This window comes from Bufo bufo, chromosome 4 (assembly GCF_905171765.1).
Source record: "Bufo bufo chromosome 4, aBufBuf1.1, whole genome shotgun sequence".
NCBI classification, from domain to species: domain Eukaryota; kingdom Metazoa; phylum Chordata; class Amphibia; order Anura; family Bufonidae; genus Bufo; species Bufo bufo.
In genome coordinates, this window is record NC_053392.1 from 228,817,285 (window position 1) to 228,838,185 (window position 20,901).

General features: G+C 42.9%; 1 protein-coding gene across 2 annotated transcripts in view; it reads left to right on the plus strand.

Annotated features, from left to right (window-relative positions):
• LOC120997972 (probable cation-transporting ATPase 13A4) overlaps positions 1–20,901 on the plus strand; it is a 458,422-nt gene that overhangs the window by 290,090 nt on the left and 147,431 nt on the right. For both annotated transcript variants that reach the window (XM_040428359.1, XM_040428360.1), the window contains exons 16-18: positions 2,951–3,107; positions 4,358–4,472; positions 20,606–20,730. In XM_040428359.1, the coding sequence (XP_040284293.1) occupies positions 2,951–3,107; positions 4,358–4,472; positions 20,606–20,730 (397 nt within the window). The remainder of the gene's footprint in view (positions 1–2,950; positions 3,108–4,357; positions 4,473–20,605; positions 20,731–20,901) is intronic.

A 20,901-nucleotide genomic window follows, 5' to 3' on the forward strand; every position in this document is an offset into this window, starting at 1 on the left:
TCAGCCCCTCCATGCCATCCAGATTGCCATGATGTCCCCCTTCCCCTGTGCCTCCACGCCATCCACCATGTCCCCCACTCCCCCAGATCAGCCCCTCCATGCCAAATCACAGGTGCCCCCATTAACCCCTCTGCAAACCAATAACTTTATACATGCCAAATCACAGGTGCCCCCATTACCCCTCTCCAAACCAATAACTTTATACATGCCAAATCATAGGTGCCCCCATTAACCCCTCTCCAAACCAATAACTTTATACATGACAAATCACAGGTGCCCCCAATTAACCCCTCTCCACCCCCCACCTCCCGCTCATATCTCTTTATACATGCCAAATCACAGGTGCCCCGATTAACCCCTCCCCCATCCAATAACTTTATACATGCCATTGCCAAATCACAGGTGCCCCCATTAACCCCTCTCCGCCCCCCCGCCAATAACTTTATACATGCCATTGCCAAAAACACAGGTGCCCCCAATAACCCCTCTCTATCCCCCCGCCTCTATCTGAAAAATGATTATTTTAGGAAAAACATTAGTCTTGTAGCGAAAACAAATTGTCGTTTATCAAATAAATTTGTCTGCTCCAGTACTACAATCCCTAATCCCTATGATGAACCCGCACCTGTTGGCAAAGTTCAGATACACAGCAATTCCTTCAGTGCAGCCCCAGACATATAAGGGCATCTGAAAACAGTTAGTGCTGAACGCCACTTGGCCCTCCAAAAACCAGATGGACCAAACTTGCTGGATGGATCAAACATGACAGCTGGATTATTCTTTACACCAACTGGACCCAAATTCATTGTAGCTAATACGTTCTTTTGGTCAGTGTTTGATCAGCGTTTTGCATCAGCATTTGATCAGAATTTGTAAGCCAAAAGCAAGAGTGGGTCCAAAACACAGATGAGATGCAAATAATTCCATTACATTTTATCTCTGTTGTGGACCCACTCCTGTTTTTTACTTACAATTACTGATCAAATACTGAAAAAAAAAGCTGTGATAAAATAATGCCTGAAGTAGGCTTTATGGATGCTCAAAATATAGGATTGTTTTTTTTTTTGTTTGGTTGTTTTATGTACTTCTGACGAATATGAAATATGAAAAATTGAAACATAAACAGGGATATTAACACAGCCCCCCCCCCCCCCCCCCACACACACACACACTCTCCACGGGGAATGTGAGTGCACTAGAGCATAATGCACATGGTGATACCCTCTTTCTGTACTCTCCCTACAATGTCCCTGCAGTTTAATTTCCAAGCCTTCAGTCTAAGATTGGGACACCAAGTGAGGGCGAGTTTACATTGACGTTATGGCATTTTGTTATAGGTTCTGTTATAACAGAGTATAACGAAAGTGTAGGACGGAAAGCAAAACGGAAGCCTTTAAGAGGCATTCTATTTTGCTCCATCCTAATACATGTCTTCTGGGCACATATAATGGTTCCATTTGGTTCCGTTATACACGACAGAAAAAAAGTCCTGTCGACAGACAACACAACACTCTGTTGCCCTTCTCAATTAGAACCACCATGGGCTGTCGCTCATTTAATCGTGATCAGAGAGCTGACTGGGTATAGAATACAGGAAAGCAATACAAATATAGTGGCATTTCTCATCTCAGTGTGTCAGAGAAAAGGAGAACGATATGTACAGTAAGTTAGAGATTCTTTATTGGCAGGAATAATGTGTTTCTGGGCTAAACAAGTGGTCTGTTTGGCCCAGAAACACATTATTAATGCCTATAAAGATTAACGCAGTACTGCAGAGGAGGTGAGGCTCAATGAAGAGACACAGGGTGAGTGGAACAGTTCTTGTGCCTTCATGAAATAGCAGGGCAAAGGAGAGTAGTAACTGCTGATGTAACAAAGATAAATTAATCTTGCATGTTACCTGTTTAAAACATTTAATAGGGGAATGCATACGTGTACCATATGTATGTTGTCATGTTGACAGTGCAGCTGGTTGGCCTATCAGGAAGCAAGGATGCTGAGCCATGGATGTTGACATCTGCATCATGCGCTACCTGAAGGTGGCATATTTAAACAGGCAACCGGTGGCCATAGTTGCCTATGATTTTGTGTTCTTGGTTTGCACACAAAGTTTGTGTTTCACGTGGATTCTAGACTTCTGACCTTCTGCCTGTTAGTGAATTTGCCTCTGACTCCTGATTCTAGTTCAGACATAGTCTCTTGATTTTGACTCTTCTTGGTATATTACTCTGTGGTTGTTCCATCCTTGTTTCTGATGATTTTCTCTGGTTTTGACCCACCCTGTCTGAATTCCCCTTTTGTTTCCCCTATGTAGGTCCTGCACTCTTAGTCGGGTCAGGGACTGTTGTCCTGTTGGGACTTGGGAGCCTGGCGTTTAGGGTGGATCGTCCAAGTAGGTAGGGACAGTGGTGCGGTTGGAGGTCAGGTCTGCATGATACCCTACCTGAAGTGATGTATCTGCTGCTGTTTGCACTACAGGAAAGTGGAAAGAGAATTCTAAATGTATAGACTTGTCTCTGTATACACATGGCCAGCTAATGACAGCATTCCAATGCATAGCCATAGCCACAATGAATGTCAGCTTACTACACTCATGTATATACAGTTTAGGGAGGAAGATTTAGCATCATAGTATAATAAAGATTTACATTAGATAAGTGGACACCCACTGTGGCTTCAAGCGGCATCAGTCTGTACACAACGCAAAGGGGAGACATGTCTATTCTTGGCATGGTCATGGCTTTAAACACCTGGCCTGCGAACTGCAGCATGGCTTTTCAAGGGTAATGGAATTTAGATACAATTTTAGAGCCAAAATTCCATTGGCAAATTCCACAGTGTGAACTGGCCTTAAATACACACATATTAAATTTATTATACATACTCTGGGATATATTAATTTCTATACATTACTCACTGCTTCTCAAATTTTTCTACCTGTATCAAATAGGTACCGGTGGAAGGAATTCAGATTTTGCAACAGTTCCCATTCTCCTCCAGTTTACAGCGCATGTCTGTAATTACTCAAGTTATTGGAGAGAGTAACCTGACAGTGTTCATGAAAGGGGCACCTGAAATGGTTGTTCACTTTTGCAAACCAGAAACAGGTAAGTACTGTATAAAACTAATAAAACAGATCCAGAATCATAAAAATACATTATACACAGCACAATACCTATTGTGTTGATCTTTAATAGATATAGGGGGATGTTTCTCTGTACGACAGTTCCCTGGCATACAAGTATAAATTTTTTTGGAGTAACTGCTGTCTTGAGCCAAAAAACACAGCTTTTGTTCTTTTCTACCTTCCGCACCACTTTTACAAAGAGTGGGCAGGATGAGTAAGAGAAGGCAAGTCATGGGCGGGCCCTCTGTGGCTCAAATAATTTAGCAACATGTCTGCCTAAAAACTGGAGCACGCTAGACCAGAAATCTATACCAGCTCCCGAGGTGACATAGTTTTCTTTTTTTGGCACACGGGACTCCCAAAGATATGCCAGAAATATTACCTCTTAATAATTCTGGATTATCGTACACCAGTGGGGTCTGCTACTTAGACTGGCATAAGAAACTATAAGAAAAAAAAAATGCAAAATGAGGATGTTTCCAGGGAAAAAAAACATTGGTAATGATCCCTTCATATGTAGTCAACTTCCCCATAGCTATACCATATTTTGTCCATTTATATACAGTATTTATATTGTTTTACTTGTTATGCGATCTGTTAGAAAACACATTCCTGCTCCCCAGCAGCCGCGTCGCTCCAGATCCATGCACAGCAGCCGCTGCATCTCCCAGTAGCGCTGACCAAAACCTCCTACCTAGCTGCTATACTTTGGATAATCCCTTTAAGCTATATTTTGTAATTTTGCACTTTTCTAGTCACTTATTAATAGTGATGAGAAAATAGGCAGAGTTTAGTGTGAGGGCCAACTCCTCCCATAGCCTAAAATATTTACTATTATTTACACCACAAAATTGATATAAATTATAGCACACATTTATGGTATCTTATAGCTTGCATCAATTTCATTTTGTTGTGCACATACAATTTCACATTATAAGCAAGTGCATTATATGCTGGCCTTGTAAATTCCACCATCAACTTTTCCTAGATCTTTATTAAAGTACTGAATTGTGATGTTTCCTATGCAGGGGTATTAGGCAGTTTTATATTATGGACGAAAATTTGTAATTGAATCACAGAAAGTCTATCAAATCTAAGTTTTTAAGAAATGCAAAATACTGTATTAAGGTTTCAACCAGAGTTGTCAACCAGTGCAGTATTTCACTACTATTACAAGTTGTTTTTTTTTTTACAATATGATTTTGAATACTTTTTGTAATTTCTTAATAGTTCCACACAGCTTCTCTGCAAAACTTGATGACTACACTGTACAAGGCTTCCGAGTACTTGGGCTAGCATATCGATCATTTCAAAAAGGCCTACCAAAGGTTTCTGATATAGACAGGTAACAATAACTAGCACATTTACCAGTCTATTTTGATACTTACAAAGTTCTTAATTCATATGTACTGATGTATATTATTTTATTAAAAACCTAAAAAGGCATTAGAAAATATATATTTTTAACTAATATTAACCCCATCAGTCTCTTTAGGCATTAAGACCCACAGGAATGTTTATATTTCATCATACTACATTTTCTGTATTTATTTATTTTGTAGGATGTGTTATAGGTAGAGTTGAGCGAACACCTGGATGTTCGGGTTCGAGAAGTTCGGCCGAACTTCCCGGAAATGTTCGGGTTCGGGATCCGAACCCGATCCGAACTTCGTCCCGAACCCGAACCCCATTGAAGTCAATGGGGACCCGAACTTTTGGGCACTAAAAAGGCTGTAAAACAGCCCAGGAAAGAGCTAGAGGGCTGCAAAAGGCAGCAACATGTAGGTAAATCCCCTGCAAACAAATGTGGATAGGGAAATGAATTAAAATTAAAATAAAAAAAAAAAAAATGAACCAATATCAATTGAACAGAGGTCCCATAGCAGAGAATCTGGCTTCACGTCAGCAGAGAATCAGTCTCTTCATGCCATAGCAAAGAATCTGGCATCATGTCAGCAGAGAATCAGTCTCTTCATGCCATAGCAGAGAATCTGGCTTCATGTCAGCGCAGAATCAGTCTTCATGTCATAGCAGAGAATCAGGATTCACGTCACCCACCACTGGAACAGGCCACTGTCACACATTTAGGCCCAGGCACCCAGGCAGAGGAGAGGTCCCGTAACAGAGAATCTGGCCTTATGTCAGCGCAGAAACTGTCTTCATGTCATAGCAGAGAATCAGGCTTCACGTCACCCACCACTGGAACAGGCCACTGTCACACATTTAGGCCCCGGCACCCAGACAGAGGAGAGCGGTCCCGTAACAGAGAATCTGGCCTTATGTCAGCGCAGAATCTGTCTTCATGTCATAGCAGAGAATCAGGCTTCACGTCACCCACCACTGGAACAGGCCACTGTCACACATTTAGGCCCAGGCACCCAGGCAGAGGAGAGAGGTCCCGTAACAGAGAATCTGGCCTTATGTCAGCGCAGAATCAGTCTTCATGTCATAGCAGAGAATCAGGCTTCACGTCACCCACCACTGGAACAGGCCACTGTCACACATTTAGGCCCCGGCACCCAGACAGAGGAGAGAGGTCCCGTAACAGAGAATCTGGCCTTATATCAGCGCAGAATCTGTCTTCATGTCATAGCAGAGAATCAGGCTTCACGTCACCCACCACTGGAACAGGCCACTGTCACACATTTAGGCCCAGGCACCCAGGCAGAGGAGAGAGGTCCCGTAACAGAGAATCTGGCCTTATGTCAGCGCAGAATCTGTATTCATGTCATAGCAGAGAATCAGGCTTCACGTCACCCACCACTGGAACAGGCCACTGTCACACATTTAGGCCCAGGCACCCAGGCAGAGGAGAGAGGTCCCGTTACAGAGAATCTGGCCTTATGTCAGCGCAGAATCTGTCTTCATGTCATAGCAGAGAATCAGTCTTCACGTCACCCACCACTGGAACAGGCCACTGTCACACATTTAGGCCCCGGCACCCAGACAGAGGAGAGCGGTCCCGTAACAGAGAATCTGGCCTTATGTCAGCGCAGAATCTGTCTTCATGTCATAGCAGAGAATCAGGCTTCACGTCACCCACCACTGGAACAGGCCACTGTCACACATTTAGGCCCAGGCACCCAGGCAGAGGAGAGAGGTCCCGTAACAGAGAATCTGGCCTTATGTCAGCGCAGAATCTGTATTCATGTCATAGCAGAGAATCAGGCTTCACGTCGCCCACCACTGGAACAGGCCACTGTCACACATTTAGGCCCAGGCACCCAGACAGAGGAGAGCGGTCCCGTAACAGAGAATCTGGCCTTATGTCAGCGCAGAATCTGTCTTCATGTCATAGCAGAGAATCAGGCTTCATGTCACCCACCACTGGAACAGGCCACTGTCACACATTTAGGCCCAGGCACCCAGGCAGAGGAGAGAGGTCCCGTAACAGAGAATCTGGCCTTATGTCAGCGCAGAATCTGTATTCATGTCATAGCAGAGAATCAGGCTTCACGTCACCCACCACTGGAACAGGTCACTGTCACACATTTAGGCCCCGGCACCCAGACAGAGGAGAGGTTCATTCAACTTTGGGTTGCCCCGAAATATAATGGTAAAATGAAATTAAAAATAGTATTGAATGAGGAAGTGCCCTGGAGTAGAATAATATATTGTTAAGGGGAGGTAGTTAATATCTAATCTGCACAAGGGATGGACAGGTCCTGTGGGATCGATGCCTGGTTCATTTTTACGAACGTCAGCTTGTCCACATTGGCTGTAGACAGGCGGCTGCGTTTGTCTGTAATGACGCCCCCTGCCGTGCTGAATACACGTTCAGACAAAACGCTGGCCGCCGGGCAGGCCAGCACCTCCAAGGCATAAAAGGCTAGCTCTGGCCACGTGGACAATTTGGAGACCCAGAAGTTGAATGGGGCCGAACCATCAGTCAGTACGTGGAGGGGTGTGCACAGGTACTGTTCCACCATGTTAGTGAAATGTTGCCTCCTGCTAACACGTTCCGTATCAGGTGGTGGTGCAGTTAGCTGTGGCGTGGTGACAAAACTTTTCCACATCTCTGCCATGCTAACCCTGCCCTCAGAGGAGCTGGCCGTGACACAGCTGCGTTGGCGACCTCTTGCTCCTCCTCTGCCTTGGGCTTCCACTGGTTCCCCTGTGACATTTGGGAATGCTCTCAGTAGCGCGTCTACCAACGTGCGTTTGTACTCGCGCATCTTCCTATCACGCTCCAGTGTAGGAAGTAAGGTGGGCACATTGTCTTTGTACCGGGGATCCAGCAGGGTGGCAACACAGTATTCCGCACACGTTAAAATGTGGGCAACTCTGCTGTCGTTGCGCAGGCACTGCAGCATGTAGTCGCTCATGTGTGCCAGGCTGCCCAGAGGTAAGGACAAGCTGTCCTCTGTGGGAGGCGTATCGTCATCGTCCTGTGTTTCCCCCCAGCCACGCACCAGTGATGGGCCCGAGCTGCTTTGGGTGCCACCCCGCTGTGAACCTGCTTCATCCTCATCCTCCTCCACCTCCTCCTCATCCTCCTCGTCCTCCAGTAGTGGGCCCTGTCTGGCCACATTTGTACCTGGCCTCTGGTGTTGCAAAAAACCTCCCTCTGAGTCACTTTGAAGAGACTGGCCTGAAAGTGCTAAAAATGACCCCTCTTCCTCCTCTTCCTCCTGGGCCACCTCCTCTTCCATCATCGCCCTAAGTGTTTTCTCAAGGAGACATAGAAGTGGTATTGTAACGCTGATAACGGCCATGTTGGTGGAGTACTCGAAACAGCGCAACAGGGCACACAAGTCTCGCATGGAAGCCCAGTCATTGGTGGTGAAGTGTGTCTGATCCACAGTGCGACTGACCCGTGCGTGCTGCAGCTGAAACTCCACTATGGCCTGCTGCTGCTCGCACAGTCTGTCCAGCATATGCAAGGTGGAGTTCCACCTGGTGGGTACGTCGCATATGAGGCGGTGAGCGGGAAGGCCGAAGTTACGCTGTAGCGCAGACAGGCGAGCAGCGGCAGGGTGTGAACGCCGGAAGCGCGAACAGACGGCCCGCACTTTATGCAGCAGCTCTGACATGTCGGGGTAGTTGCGAATGAACTTCTGCACCACCAAATTCAGCACATGCGCCAGGCAAGGGATGTGCGTCAAACCGGCTAGTGCCAGAGCTGCAACGAGATTTCGCCCATTATCGCACACCACCAGGCCGGGCTTGAGGCTCACCGGCAGCAACCACTCGTCGGTCTGTTGTTCTATACCCCGCCACAACTCCTGTGCGGTGTGGGGCCTGTCCCCCAAACATATGAGTTTCAGAATGGCCTGCTGACGTTTACCCCGTGCTGTACTGAAGTTGGTGGTGAAGGTGTGTGGCTGACTGGATGAGCAGGTGGAAGAAGAGGAGGAGGAAGCAGAGTAGGAGGAGGAGGAGACAGGAGCTAGCGTGTGTCTTAGGTTTTTCTGAATGACACTATCACAAGCTTCAATGTAAGATATTCTTTTTGGGATAGATTTCAAGTAGGCCTCAAATACCAGAAACTAGTTATTTTGCGAATGGCAAATTTGGGAATGGTTTTTCAACCCAGAAAAAAAAGTGTGCCTTTATGGTCACTACAAATAACTTGACCAGCTAAAACAGTTGAGATTTGGTTAAATAGAGATGTGAGGCCTGTTTTTTTTTGCGCTGTGTGACAGGTATAGGTTTAATCACAGAATCAGATTTCTATCAGCACGCTAGCGTGTGTCTTAGGTTTTTCTGAATGACACTATCACTAGCTTCAATGTAAGATATTCTTTTTGGGATAGATTTCAAGTAGGCCTCAAATACCAGAAACTAGTTATTTTGAGAATGGCAAATTTGGGAATGGTTTTTCAACCCAGAAAAAAAAGTGTGCTTTTACGGTCACTACAAATAACTTGACCAGCTAAAACAGTAGAGATTTGGTTAAATTGAGATGTGAGGCCTGTTTTTTTTTGCGCTGTGTGACAGGTATAGGTTTAATCACAGAATCAGATTTCTATCAGCACGCTAGCGTGTGTCTTAGGTTTTTCTGAATGACACTATCACTAGCTTCAATGTAAGATATTCTGTTTGGGATAGATTTCAAGTAGGCCTCAAATACCAGAAACTAGTTATTTTGAGAATGGCAAATTTGGGAATGGTTTTTCAACCCAGAAAAAAAAGTGTGCTTTTACGGTCACTACAAATAACTTGACTAGCTAAAACAGTAGAGATTTGGTTAAATAGAGATGTGAGGCCTGTTTTTTTTTGCGCTGTGTGACAGGTATAGGTTTAATCACAGAATCAGATTTCTATCAGCACGCTAGCGTGTGTCTTAGGTTTTTCTGAATGACACTATCACTAGATTCAATGTAAGATATTCTGTTTGGGATAGATTTCAAGTAGGCCTCAAATACCAGAAACTAGTTATTTTGAGAATGGCAAATTTGGGAATGGTTTTTCAACCCAGAAAAAAAAGTGTGCTTTTACGGTCACTACAAATAACTTGAACAGCTAAAACAGTAGAGATTTGGTTAAATAGAGATGTGAGGCCTGTTTTTTTTTGTGCTGTGTGACAGGTATAGGTTTAATCACAGAATCAGATTTCTATCAGCACGCTAGCGTGTGTCTTAGGTTTTTCTGAATGACACTATCACTAGCTTCAATGTAAGATATTCTGTTTGGGATAGATTTCAAGTAGGCCTCAAATACCAGAAACTAGTTATTTTGAGAATGGCAAATTTGGGAATGGTTTTTCAACCCAGAAAAAAAAGTGTGCTTTTACGGTCACTACAAATAACTTGACCAGCTAAAACAGTAGAGATTTGGTTAAATTGAGATGTGAGGCCTGTTTTTTTTTGCGCTGTGTGACAGGTATAGGTTTAATCACAGAATCAGATTTCTATCAGCACGCTAGCGTGTGTCTTAGGTTTTTCTGAATGACACTATCACTAGCTTCAATGTAAGATATTCTGTTTGGGATAGATTTCAAGTAGGCCTCAAATACCAGAAACTAGTTATTTTGAGAATGGCAAATTTGGGAATGGTTTTTCAACCCAGAAAAAAAAGTGTGCTTTTACGGTCACTACAAATAACTTGACCAGCTAAAATAGTAGAGATTTGGTTAAATAGAGATGTGAGGCCTGTTTTTTTTTGCGCTGTGTGACAGGTATAGGTTTAATCACAGAATCAGATTTCGATCAGCACGCTAGCGTGTGTCTTAGGTTTTTCTGAATGACACTATCACTAGATTCAATGTAAGATATTCTGTTTGGGATAGATTTCAAGTAGGCCTCAAATACCAGAAACTAGTTATTTTGAGAATGGCAAATTTGGGAATGGTTTTTCAACCCAGAAAAAAAAGTGTGCTTTTACGGTCACTACAAATAACTTGAACAGCTAAAACAGTAGAGATTTGGTTAAATAGAGATGTGAGGCCTGTTTTTTTTGCGTTGTGTGACAGGTATAGGTTTAATCACAGAATCAGATTTCTATCAGCACGCTAGCGTGTGTCTTAGGTTTTTCTGAATGACACTATCACTAGCTTCAATGTAAGATATTCTGTTTGGGATAGATTTCAAGTAGGCCTCAAATACCAGAAACTAGTTATTTTGAGAATGGCAAATTTGGGAATGGTTTTTCAACCCAGAAAAAAAAGTGTGCTTTTACGGTCACTACAAATAACTTGACCAGCTAAAACAGTAGAGATTTGGTTAAATTGAGATGTGAGGCCTGTTTTTTTTTGCGCTGTGTGACAGGTATAGGTTTAATCACAGAATCAGATTTCTATCAGCACGCTAGCGTGTGTCTTAGGTTTTTCTGAATGACACTATCACTAGCTTCAATGTAAGATATTCTGTTTGGGATAGATTTCAAGTAGGCCTCAAATACCAGAAACTAGTTATTTTGAGAATGGCAAATTTGGGAATGGTTTTTCAACCCAGAAAAAAAAGTGTGCTTTTACGGTCACTACAAATAACTTGACCAGCTAAAACAGTAGAGATTTGGTTAAATAGAGATGTGAGGCCTGTTTTTTTTTGCGCTGTGTGACAGGTATAGGTTTAATCACAGAATCAGATTTCTATTAGCACGCTAGCGTGTGTCTTAGGTTTTTCTGAATGACACTATCACTAGATTCAATGTAAGATATTCTGTTTGGGATAGATTTCAAGTAGGCCTCAAATACCAGAAACTAGTTATTTTGAGAATGGCAAATTTGGGAATGGTTTTTCAACCCAGAAAAAAAAGTGTGCTTTTACGGTCACTACAAATAACTTGAACAGCTAAAACAGTAGAGATTTGGTTAAATAGAGATGTGAGGCCTGTTTTTTTTTGCGCTGTGTGACAGGTATAGGTTTAATCACAGAATCAGATTTCTATCAGCACGCTAGCGTGTGTCTTAGGTTTTTCTGAATGACACTATCACTAGCTTCAATGTAAGATATTCTGTTTGGGATAGATTTCAAGTAGGCCTCAAATACCAGAAACTAGTTATTTTGAGAATGGCAAATTTGGGAATGGTTTTTCAACCCAGAAAAAAAAGTGTGCTTTTACGGTCACTACAAATAACTTGACCAGCTAAAACAGTAGAGATTTGGTTAAATAGAGATGTGAGGCCTGTTTTTTTTTGCGCTGTGTGACAGGTATAGGTTTAACCACCTCCGGACCGCCTAACGCAGGATCGCGTTCCGGAGGTGGCAGCGCTGCGCACAGTCACGCATATACGCGTCATTTCGCGAGACGCGAGATTTCCTGTGAACGCGCGCACACAGGCGCGCGCGCTCACAGGAACGGAAGGTAAGAGAGTTGATCTCCAGCCTGCCAGCGGCGATCGTTCGCTGGCAGGCTGGAGATGTGATTTTTTTAACCCCTAACAGGTATATTAGACGCTGTTTTGATAACAGCGACTAATATACCTGCTACCTGGTCCTCTGGTGTCCCCTTTGTTTGGATCGACCACCAGAGGACACAGGTAGCTCAGTAAAGTAGCACCAAGCACCACTACACTACACTACACCCCCCCCCCCCGTCACTTATTAACCCCTTATTAGCCCCTGATCACCCCTAATCACCCCTGATCACCCCATATAGACTCCCTGATCACCCCCCTGTCATTGATTACCCCCCTGTCATTGATCAACCCCCTGTAAAGCTCCATTCAGACGTCCGCATGATTTTTACGGATCCACTGATAGATGGATCGGATCCGCAAAACGCATCCGGACGTCTGAATGAAGCCTTACAGGGGCGTGATCAATGACTGTGGTGATCACCCCATATAGACTTCCTGATCACCCCCCTGTCATTGATTACCCCCCTGTCATTGATTACCCCCCTGTAAAGCTCCATTCAGATGTCCGCATGATTTTTACGGATGCACTGATACATGGATCGGATCCGCAAAACGCATCCGGTCGTCTGAATGAAGCCTTACAGGGGCATGATCAATGACTGTGGTGATCACCCCCCTGTCATTGATTACCCCCCTGTAAAGCTCCATTCAGATGTCCGCATGATTTTTACGGATGCACTGATAGATGGATCGGATCCGCAAAACGCATCCGGACGTCTGAATGAAGCCTTACAGGGGCATGATCAATGACTGTGGTGATCACCCCATATAGACTCCCTGATCACCCCCCTGTCATTGATTACCCCCCTGTCATTGATTACCCCCCTGTAAAGCTCCATTCAGATGTCCGCATGATTTTTACGGATGCACTGATAGATGGATCGGATCCGCAAAACGCATCCGGACGTCTGAATGAAGCCTTACAGGGGCATGATCAATGACTGTGGTGATCACCCCATATAGACTCCCTGATCACCCCCCTGTAAAGCTCCATTCAGATGTCCGCATGATTTTTACGGATGCACTGATACATGGATCGGATCCGCAAAACGCATCCGGTCGTCTGAATGAAGCCTTACAGGGGCATGATCAATGACTGTGGTGATCACCCCCCTGTCATTGATTACCCCCCTGTAAAGCTCCATTCAGATGTCCGCATGATTTTTACGGATGCACTGATAGATGGATCCGATCCGCAAAACGCATCCGGACGTCTGAATGAAGCCTTACAGTGGCATGATCAATGACTGTGGTGATCACCCCATATAGACTCCCTGATCACCCCCCTGTCATTGATCACCCCCCTGTCATTGATTACCCCCCTGTAAAGCTCCATTCAGATGTCCGCATGATTTTTACGGATGCACTGATAGATGGATCGGATCCGCAAAACGCATCCGGACGTCTGAATGAAGCCTTACAGGGGCATGATCAATGACTGTGGTGATCACCCCATATAGACTCCCTGATCACCCCCCTGTCATTGATCACCCCCCTGTCATTGATTACCCCCCTGTAAAGCTCCATTCAGATGTCCGCATGATTTTTACGGATGCACTGATAGATGGATCGGATCCGCAAAACGCATCCGGACGTCTGAATGAAGCCTTACACGGGCGTGATCAATGACTGTGGTGATCCCCCCATATAGACTCCCTGATCACCCCCCTGTCATTGATCACCCCCCTGTCATTGATCACCCCCCTGTCATTGATCACCCCCCTGTCATTGATCACCCCCCTGTCATTTATCACCCCTCTGTAAGGCTCCATTCAGATATTTTTTTGGCCCAAGTTAGCGGAATTTTTTTTTTTTTTTCTTACAAAGTCTCATATTCCACTAACTTGTGTCAAAAAATAAAATCTCACATGAACTCACCATACCCCTCACGGAATCCAAATGCGTAAAATTTTTTAGACATTTATATTCCAGACTTCTTCTCACGCTTTAGGGCCCCTAGAATGCCAGGGCAGTATAAATACCCCACATGTGACCCCATTTCGGAAAGAAGACACCCCCAGGTATTCCGTGAGGGGCAAATTGAGTCCATGAAAGATTGAAATTTTTGTCCCAAGTTAGCGGAACGGGAGACTTTGTGAGAAAAAAATTAAAAATATCAATTTCCGCTAACTTGTGCCAAAAAAAAAAAATTTCTATGAACTCGCCATGCCCCTCATTGAATACCTTGGGGTGTCTTCTTCCCAAAATGGGGTCACATGTGGGGTATTTATACTGCCCTGGCATTCTAGGGGCCCCAAAGCGTGAGAAGAAGTCTGGTATCCAAATGTCTAAAAATGCCCTCCTAAAAGGAATTTGGGCACCTTTGCGCATCTAGGCTGCAAAAAAGTGTCACACATCTGGTATCGCCGTACTCAGGAGAAGTTGGGGAATGTGTTTTGGGGTGTCATTTTACATATACCCATGCTGGGTGAGAGAAATATCTTGGTCAAATGCCAACTTTGTATAAAAAAATGGGAAAAGTTGTCTTTTGCCAAGATATTTCTCTCACCCAGCATGGGTATATGTAAAATGACACCCCAAAACACATTCCCCAACTTCTCCTGAATACGGCGATACCACATGTGTGACACTTTTTTGCAGCCTAGGTGGGCAAAGGGGCCCATATTCCAAAGAGCACCTTTAGGATTTCACAGGTCATTTACCTACTTACCACACATTAGGGCCCCTGGAAAATGCCAGGGCAGTATAACTACCCCACAAGTGACCCCATTTTGGAAAGAAGACACCCCAAGGTATTCCGTGAGGGGCATGGCGAGTTCCTAGAATTTTTTATTTTTTGTCACAAGTTAGTGGAAAATGCTTATTTTTTTTTTTTTTTTTTTTCATACAAAGTCTCATATTCCACTAACTTGTGACAAAAAATAAAAACTTCCATGAACTCACTTTGCCCATCAGCGAATACCTTGGGGTCTCTTCTTTCCAAAATGGGGTCACTTGTGGGGTAGTTATACTGCCCTGGCATTCTAGGGGCCCAAATGTGTGGTAAGGAGTTTGAAATCAAATTCTGTAAAAAATGACCTGTGAAATCCGAAAGGTGCTCTTTTGAATATGGGCCCCTTTGCCCACCTAGGCTGCAAAAAAGTGTCACACATCTGGTATCTCCGTAATCGGGAGAAGTTGGGGAATGTGTTTTGGGGTGTCATTTTACATATACCCATGCTGGGTGAGAGAAATATCTTGGCAAAAGACAACTTTTCCCATTTTTTTATACAAAGTTGGCATTTGACCAAGATATTTATCTCACCCAGCATGGGTATATGTAAAAAGACACCCCAAAACACATTCCTCAACTTCTCCTGAATACAGAGATACCAGATGTGTGACACTTTTTTGCAGCCTAGGTGGGCAAAGGGGCCCACATTCCAAAGAGCACCTTTCGGATTTCACAGGTCATTTACCTACTTACCACACATTTGGGCCCCTAGAATGCCAGGGCAGTATAACTACCCCACAAGTGACCCCATTTTGGAAAAAAGAGACCCCAAGGTATTCGCTGATGGGCATAGTGAGTTCATGGAAGTTTTTATTTTTTGTCACAAGTTTGTGGAATATGAGACTTTGTATGAAAAAAAAAATAAAAAAAAAAATAAGCATTTTCCACTAACTTGTGACAAAAAATAAAAAATTCTAGGAACTCGCCATGCCCCTCACGGAATACCTTGGGGTGTCTTCTTTCCAAAATGGGGTCACTTGTGGGGTAGTTATACTGCCCTGGTATTCTAGGGGCCCAAATGTGTGGTAAGGAGTTTGAAATCAAATTCAGGAAAAAATGAGGAGTGAAATCCGAAAGGTGCTCTTTGGAATATGGGCCCCTTTGCCCACCTAGGCTGCAAAAAAGTGTCACACATCTGGTATCCCCGTACTCAGGAGAAGTTGAGGAATGTGTTTTGGGGTGTCTTTTTACATATACCCATGCTGGGTGAGATAAATATCTTGGTCAAATGACAACTTTGTATAAAAAAATGGGAAAAGTTGTCTTTTGCCAAGATATTTCTCTCACCCAGCATGGGTATATATAAAATGACACCCCAAAACACATTCCTCAACTTCTCCTGAGTACGGAGATACCAGATGTGTGACACTTTTTTGCAGCCTAGGTGGGAAAAGGGGCCCATATTCCAAAGAGCACCTTTCGGATTTCACAGGTCATTTTTTACAGAATTTGATTTCAAACTCCTTACCACACATTTGGGCCCCTAGAATGCCAGGGCAATATAACTACCCCACAAGTGACCCCATTTTGGAAAGAAGAGACCCCAAGGTATTCGCTGATGGGCATAGTGAGTTCATAGAACTTTTTATTTTTTGTCACAAGTTAGTGGAATATGAGACTTTGTAAGGAAAAAAAAAAAAAAATCATCATTTTCCGCTAACTTGTGACAAAAAATAAAAAGTTCTATGAACTCACTATGCCCATCAGCGAATACCTTAGGGTGTGTACTTTCAGAAATGGGGTCATTTGTGGGGTGTTTGTACTGTCTGGGCATTGTAGAACCTCAGGAAACATGACAGGTGCTCAGAAAGTCAGAGCTGCTTCAAAAAGCGGAAATTCACATTTTTGTACCATAGTTTGTAAGCGCTATAACTTTTACCCAAACCATTTTTTTTTTACCCAAACATTTTTTTTTTATCAAAGACATGTAGAACTATAAATTTAGAGCAAAATTTCTATATGGATGTCGTTTTTTTTGCAAAATTTTACAACTGAAAGTGAAAAATGTCATTTTTTTGCAAAAAAATCGTTAAATTTCGATTAATAACAAAAAAAGTAAAAATGTCAGCAGCAATGAAATACCACCAAATGAAAGCTCTATTAGTGAGAAGAAAAGGAGGTAAAATTCATTTGGGTGGTAAGTTGCATGACCGAGCAATAAACGGTGAAAGTAGTGTAGGTCAGAAGTGTAAAAAGTGGCCTGGTCTTTCAGGGTGTTTAAGCACTGGGGGCTGAGGTGGTTAATCACAGAATCAGATTTCTATCAGCACGCTAACGTGTGTCTTAGGTTTTTCTGAATGACACTATCACTAGCTTCAATGTAAGATATTCTGTTTGGGATAGATTTCAAGTAGGCCTCAAATACCAGAAACTAGTTATTTTGAGAATGGCAAATTTGGGAATGGTTTTTCAACCCAGAAAAAAAGTGTGCTTTTACGGTCACTACAAATAACTTGAACAGCTAAAACAGTAGAGATTTGGTTAAATAGAGATGTGAGGCCTGTTTTTTTTTGCGCTGTGTGACAGGTATAGGTTTAATCACAGAATCAGATTTCTATCAGCACGCTAGCGTGTGTCTTAGGTTTTTCTGAATGACACTATCACTAGCTTCAATGTAAGATATTCTTTTTGGGATAGATTTCAAGTAGGCCTCAAATACCAGAAACTAGTTATTTTGAGAATGGCAAATTTGGGAATGGTTTTTCAACCCAGAAAAAAAAGTGTGCTTTTACGGTCACTACAAATAACTTGACCAGCTAAAACAGTACAGATTTGGTTAAATAGAGATGTGAGGCCTGTTTTTTTTTGTGCTGTGTGACAGGTATAGGTTTAATCACAGAATCAGATTTCTATCAGCACGCTAGCGTGTGTCTTAGGTTTTTCTGAATGACACTATCACTAGCTTCAATGTAAGATATTCTTTTTGGGATAGATTTCAAGTAGGCCTCAAATACCAGAAACTAGTTATTTTGAGAATGGCAAATTTGGGAATGGTTTTTCAACCCAGAAAAAAAAGTGTGCTTTTACGGTCACTACAAATAACTTGACCAGCTAAAACAGTACAGATTTGGTTGAATAGAAATGTCAGGTCTATTTTTTAGGCGCTGGGTGACAGGCTCAACTTGCCCCTGATGTAATATATGGCCAAAAAATAACCACACTGTTGATGGTTAAATGCACTTGGGTGACACAGGCTCAGCCTGCACCAGATGTAGTATATGGCCAAAAAATAATCAGACTGTCGATGGTTAAATGCACTTCGGTGACACAGGCTCAGCCTGCAGCTGATGTAGTATATGGCCAAAAAATAACCAGACTGTTGATGGTTAAATGCACTTCGGTGACACAGGCTCAGCCTGCAGCTGATGTAGGATATAGCGCAAAATAACCACACTATCGATGGTTAAATACACTTGGTGATAGCTTGTGCTGGCGCACCACAAGTCACAAAATGGCCGCCGATCACCCCAGAAAAAAAGTGATCTAAAAACGCTCTGGGCAGCCTCAAAAAAGTGAGCAAGTCAATAATAGCACTTCAATGATCCACAGCTGCAGATCGATCACAGAATGAAGTCTTTTGGAGGAGTTAATCTGCCTAATCTCGCCCTAACGTCGCAGCTGCAACCTCTCCCTATACTGATCATAGCAGAGTGACGTGCGGCGCTACGTGACTCCAGCTTAAATAGAGGCTGGGTCACATGGTGCACTGGCCAATCACAGCCATGCCAATAGTAGGCATGGCTGTGATGGCCTCTTGGGGCAAGTGGTATGACGCTTGTTGATTGGCTGCTTTGCAGCCTTTCAAAAAGCGCCAAGAAAGCGCCGAACACCGAACCCGAACCCGGACTTTTACGAAAATGTTCGGGTTCGGGTCCGTGTCACAGACACCCCAAAATTCGGTACGAACCCGAACTATACAGTTCGGGTTCGCTCATCCCTAGTTATAGGTACTTTTCATTGGTATCATTAGTTCATTAGTGGTATTTATTAAAGGACTTATTGAGTGGGAAATGGAAAAAAGCTAATTCTCCATTTGTTTTTGCATTTTCAATTTATATCATTCATCGTGTGGCACATGAGGTTACTTTTATTCAGTAAGTCAGCATGATCATGTCAATACCAAAGAGAAAGAATTGCTGTGATGTCATGTTAATGAATTAACATATTGCAATTTGTTATGATTGTGTACGTAACAACGCTATATGGACAACTAAGGGTTAAAACATTGCCTGACTATGTCTGGTTTCCAAAGTGTTAAATCTGGGTCCATCACCTGATTAGTGTGTGGTCTAAGTCTAGCTGAGGAACTGTGAAAACCTACATGTTCAAGCTCCTCAGAACAAGGCTCAAAGAACCTTCGTGTATGAGACTTCAACAAACAAGGAAGCAACTTTGCTACCAGAGTACTCCAGAGACAAAGTGATTAGAGGGTCTAGAACTCACAAAGTCATGAATAGGATATTTATGGGAGAAAGACCTTACTCATGTGGAAGGGAATATATCTGAAGTGTCCTACAGACTTTGAGATGGATTCTGCACCTCTCAGGCCAGGGGAACATTGCACTGTGATATGCTTTGGAACTGTGCCTTGTTGCTATGTGTACTACAGTTCTTACCAACTTCAGTAAAGAGACTTTATTTATTGCAATGGTCCTGGTTATTGACTACACCACATGCCTACTCCTGGTTTGAACCCAGCCAAATATCGACCATCAAGGGCACTACAACTGCCACTAGGCAGGAGAACTTACTCCAGGAAGTGCATAGGGGGGAGAAAGTTTGTGCCCTCTTGTCACTGCTCAGCAGAAGAGAGATGGAGGGGCAGATGTTACTGTGAACTGTGAGTACTAAAAGCATCCTCAGGGTCATAACTACCACTTCCATTCTTCTCCACCAGACACTCACCCATGGGTTGCTGCATATGTGTAGTTTTCTTCAGGTTTTGCTACTACTTATGAGCAATAATAGGATGAATGGCTCAAGTGCATGTCGGAGGCTTCATGCAAACTAATAATCCATGATGTTTTACATCCATGGATGCTGAAGAAGTAAATAGTTTTAATTAATTTTATTAATGCTTTGTTGGGAAATAGGAGAAAGCAATTCCTTCTTTTGAAACTTTTGCTGCTACTTTGAAAACTAATAGGACAGATAGATCATGTGAATCTTTTCCAGGAATTATGTACACTAATCACAAAAAGTTGGGTATATTTGGCTTTTGGGTGAAATTTACAGAAAACGCAAAAAGTTCACGCTACAGTGATATTATATCATGAAAGTAGGGCATTTAAGTAGAAGCATATGAGCACACGGAGTGCTGTCCTCATCTTTTGCGGCCCCATTGAAGTGAATGGGTCCGCACTCGGGCCGCAAAAACTGCAGCTCGGATGTGGACCCGAACTACGGTCATGTGCATGAGGCCTAAACCTGTTATAGTAAGCTTGTGTCCAAGGTTCCAATATAATAATTGAAACTTATTGTCCACATCTACCAACTCTGTATATAGTTAGTTAGATCTTATATATAGATTCAGAGTTGGAGATATAATTGTAATTATTCCACAATTTCATTCAATGGGTGCATTGTCACATATAGATATGTTTGCGCTAGTCGATATATTTGCTCTTAGTCCATATGTATCAATATATAGATGAATGAATAAATATCGCAACCACGACTCTACAGCGTTCAGAAACAAGCTGGATGATCATTCCCAGCAAATATAATAGGCTGAGTCCATAGTCCATAAAAGGCTTAGTTATAGTTACATATGAACTATGGACTAAGACTATATATATATACATTTTTATCATTATTCTTTTTTATATTGTATGTTATGTGTACAAATAAACATATAGTCCTGCATGCAAAACCAGAAGGAGGAGTGCATATCTATTTTTACTATTTTATTAATTTAAAAAAAATATTTCTTATTTTAAAGAGAAGAAGTGGAGTGTGACCTCACGTTTCTTGGCTTACTGATCATGGAAAATCAACTTAAACCAGAAACATCTTCAGTACTGCAGGAACTCAACGAAGCCAATATCAGGACTGTGATGATCACAGGTATTTCTGCTTCTTTCTTTTTCTTTTTATACATTTGAAGAAATAGTTTTATAATAATAATACTACTATTACTGCATTGCATGTACATTACAATGTGAAAGCGTTCCTGATAACGCACAGTCATCTGTTCTGCAGACCTCTTCTTCTACCTTATTCCTGAACAATCACTAT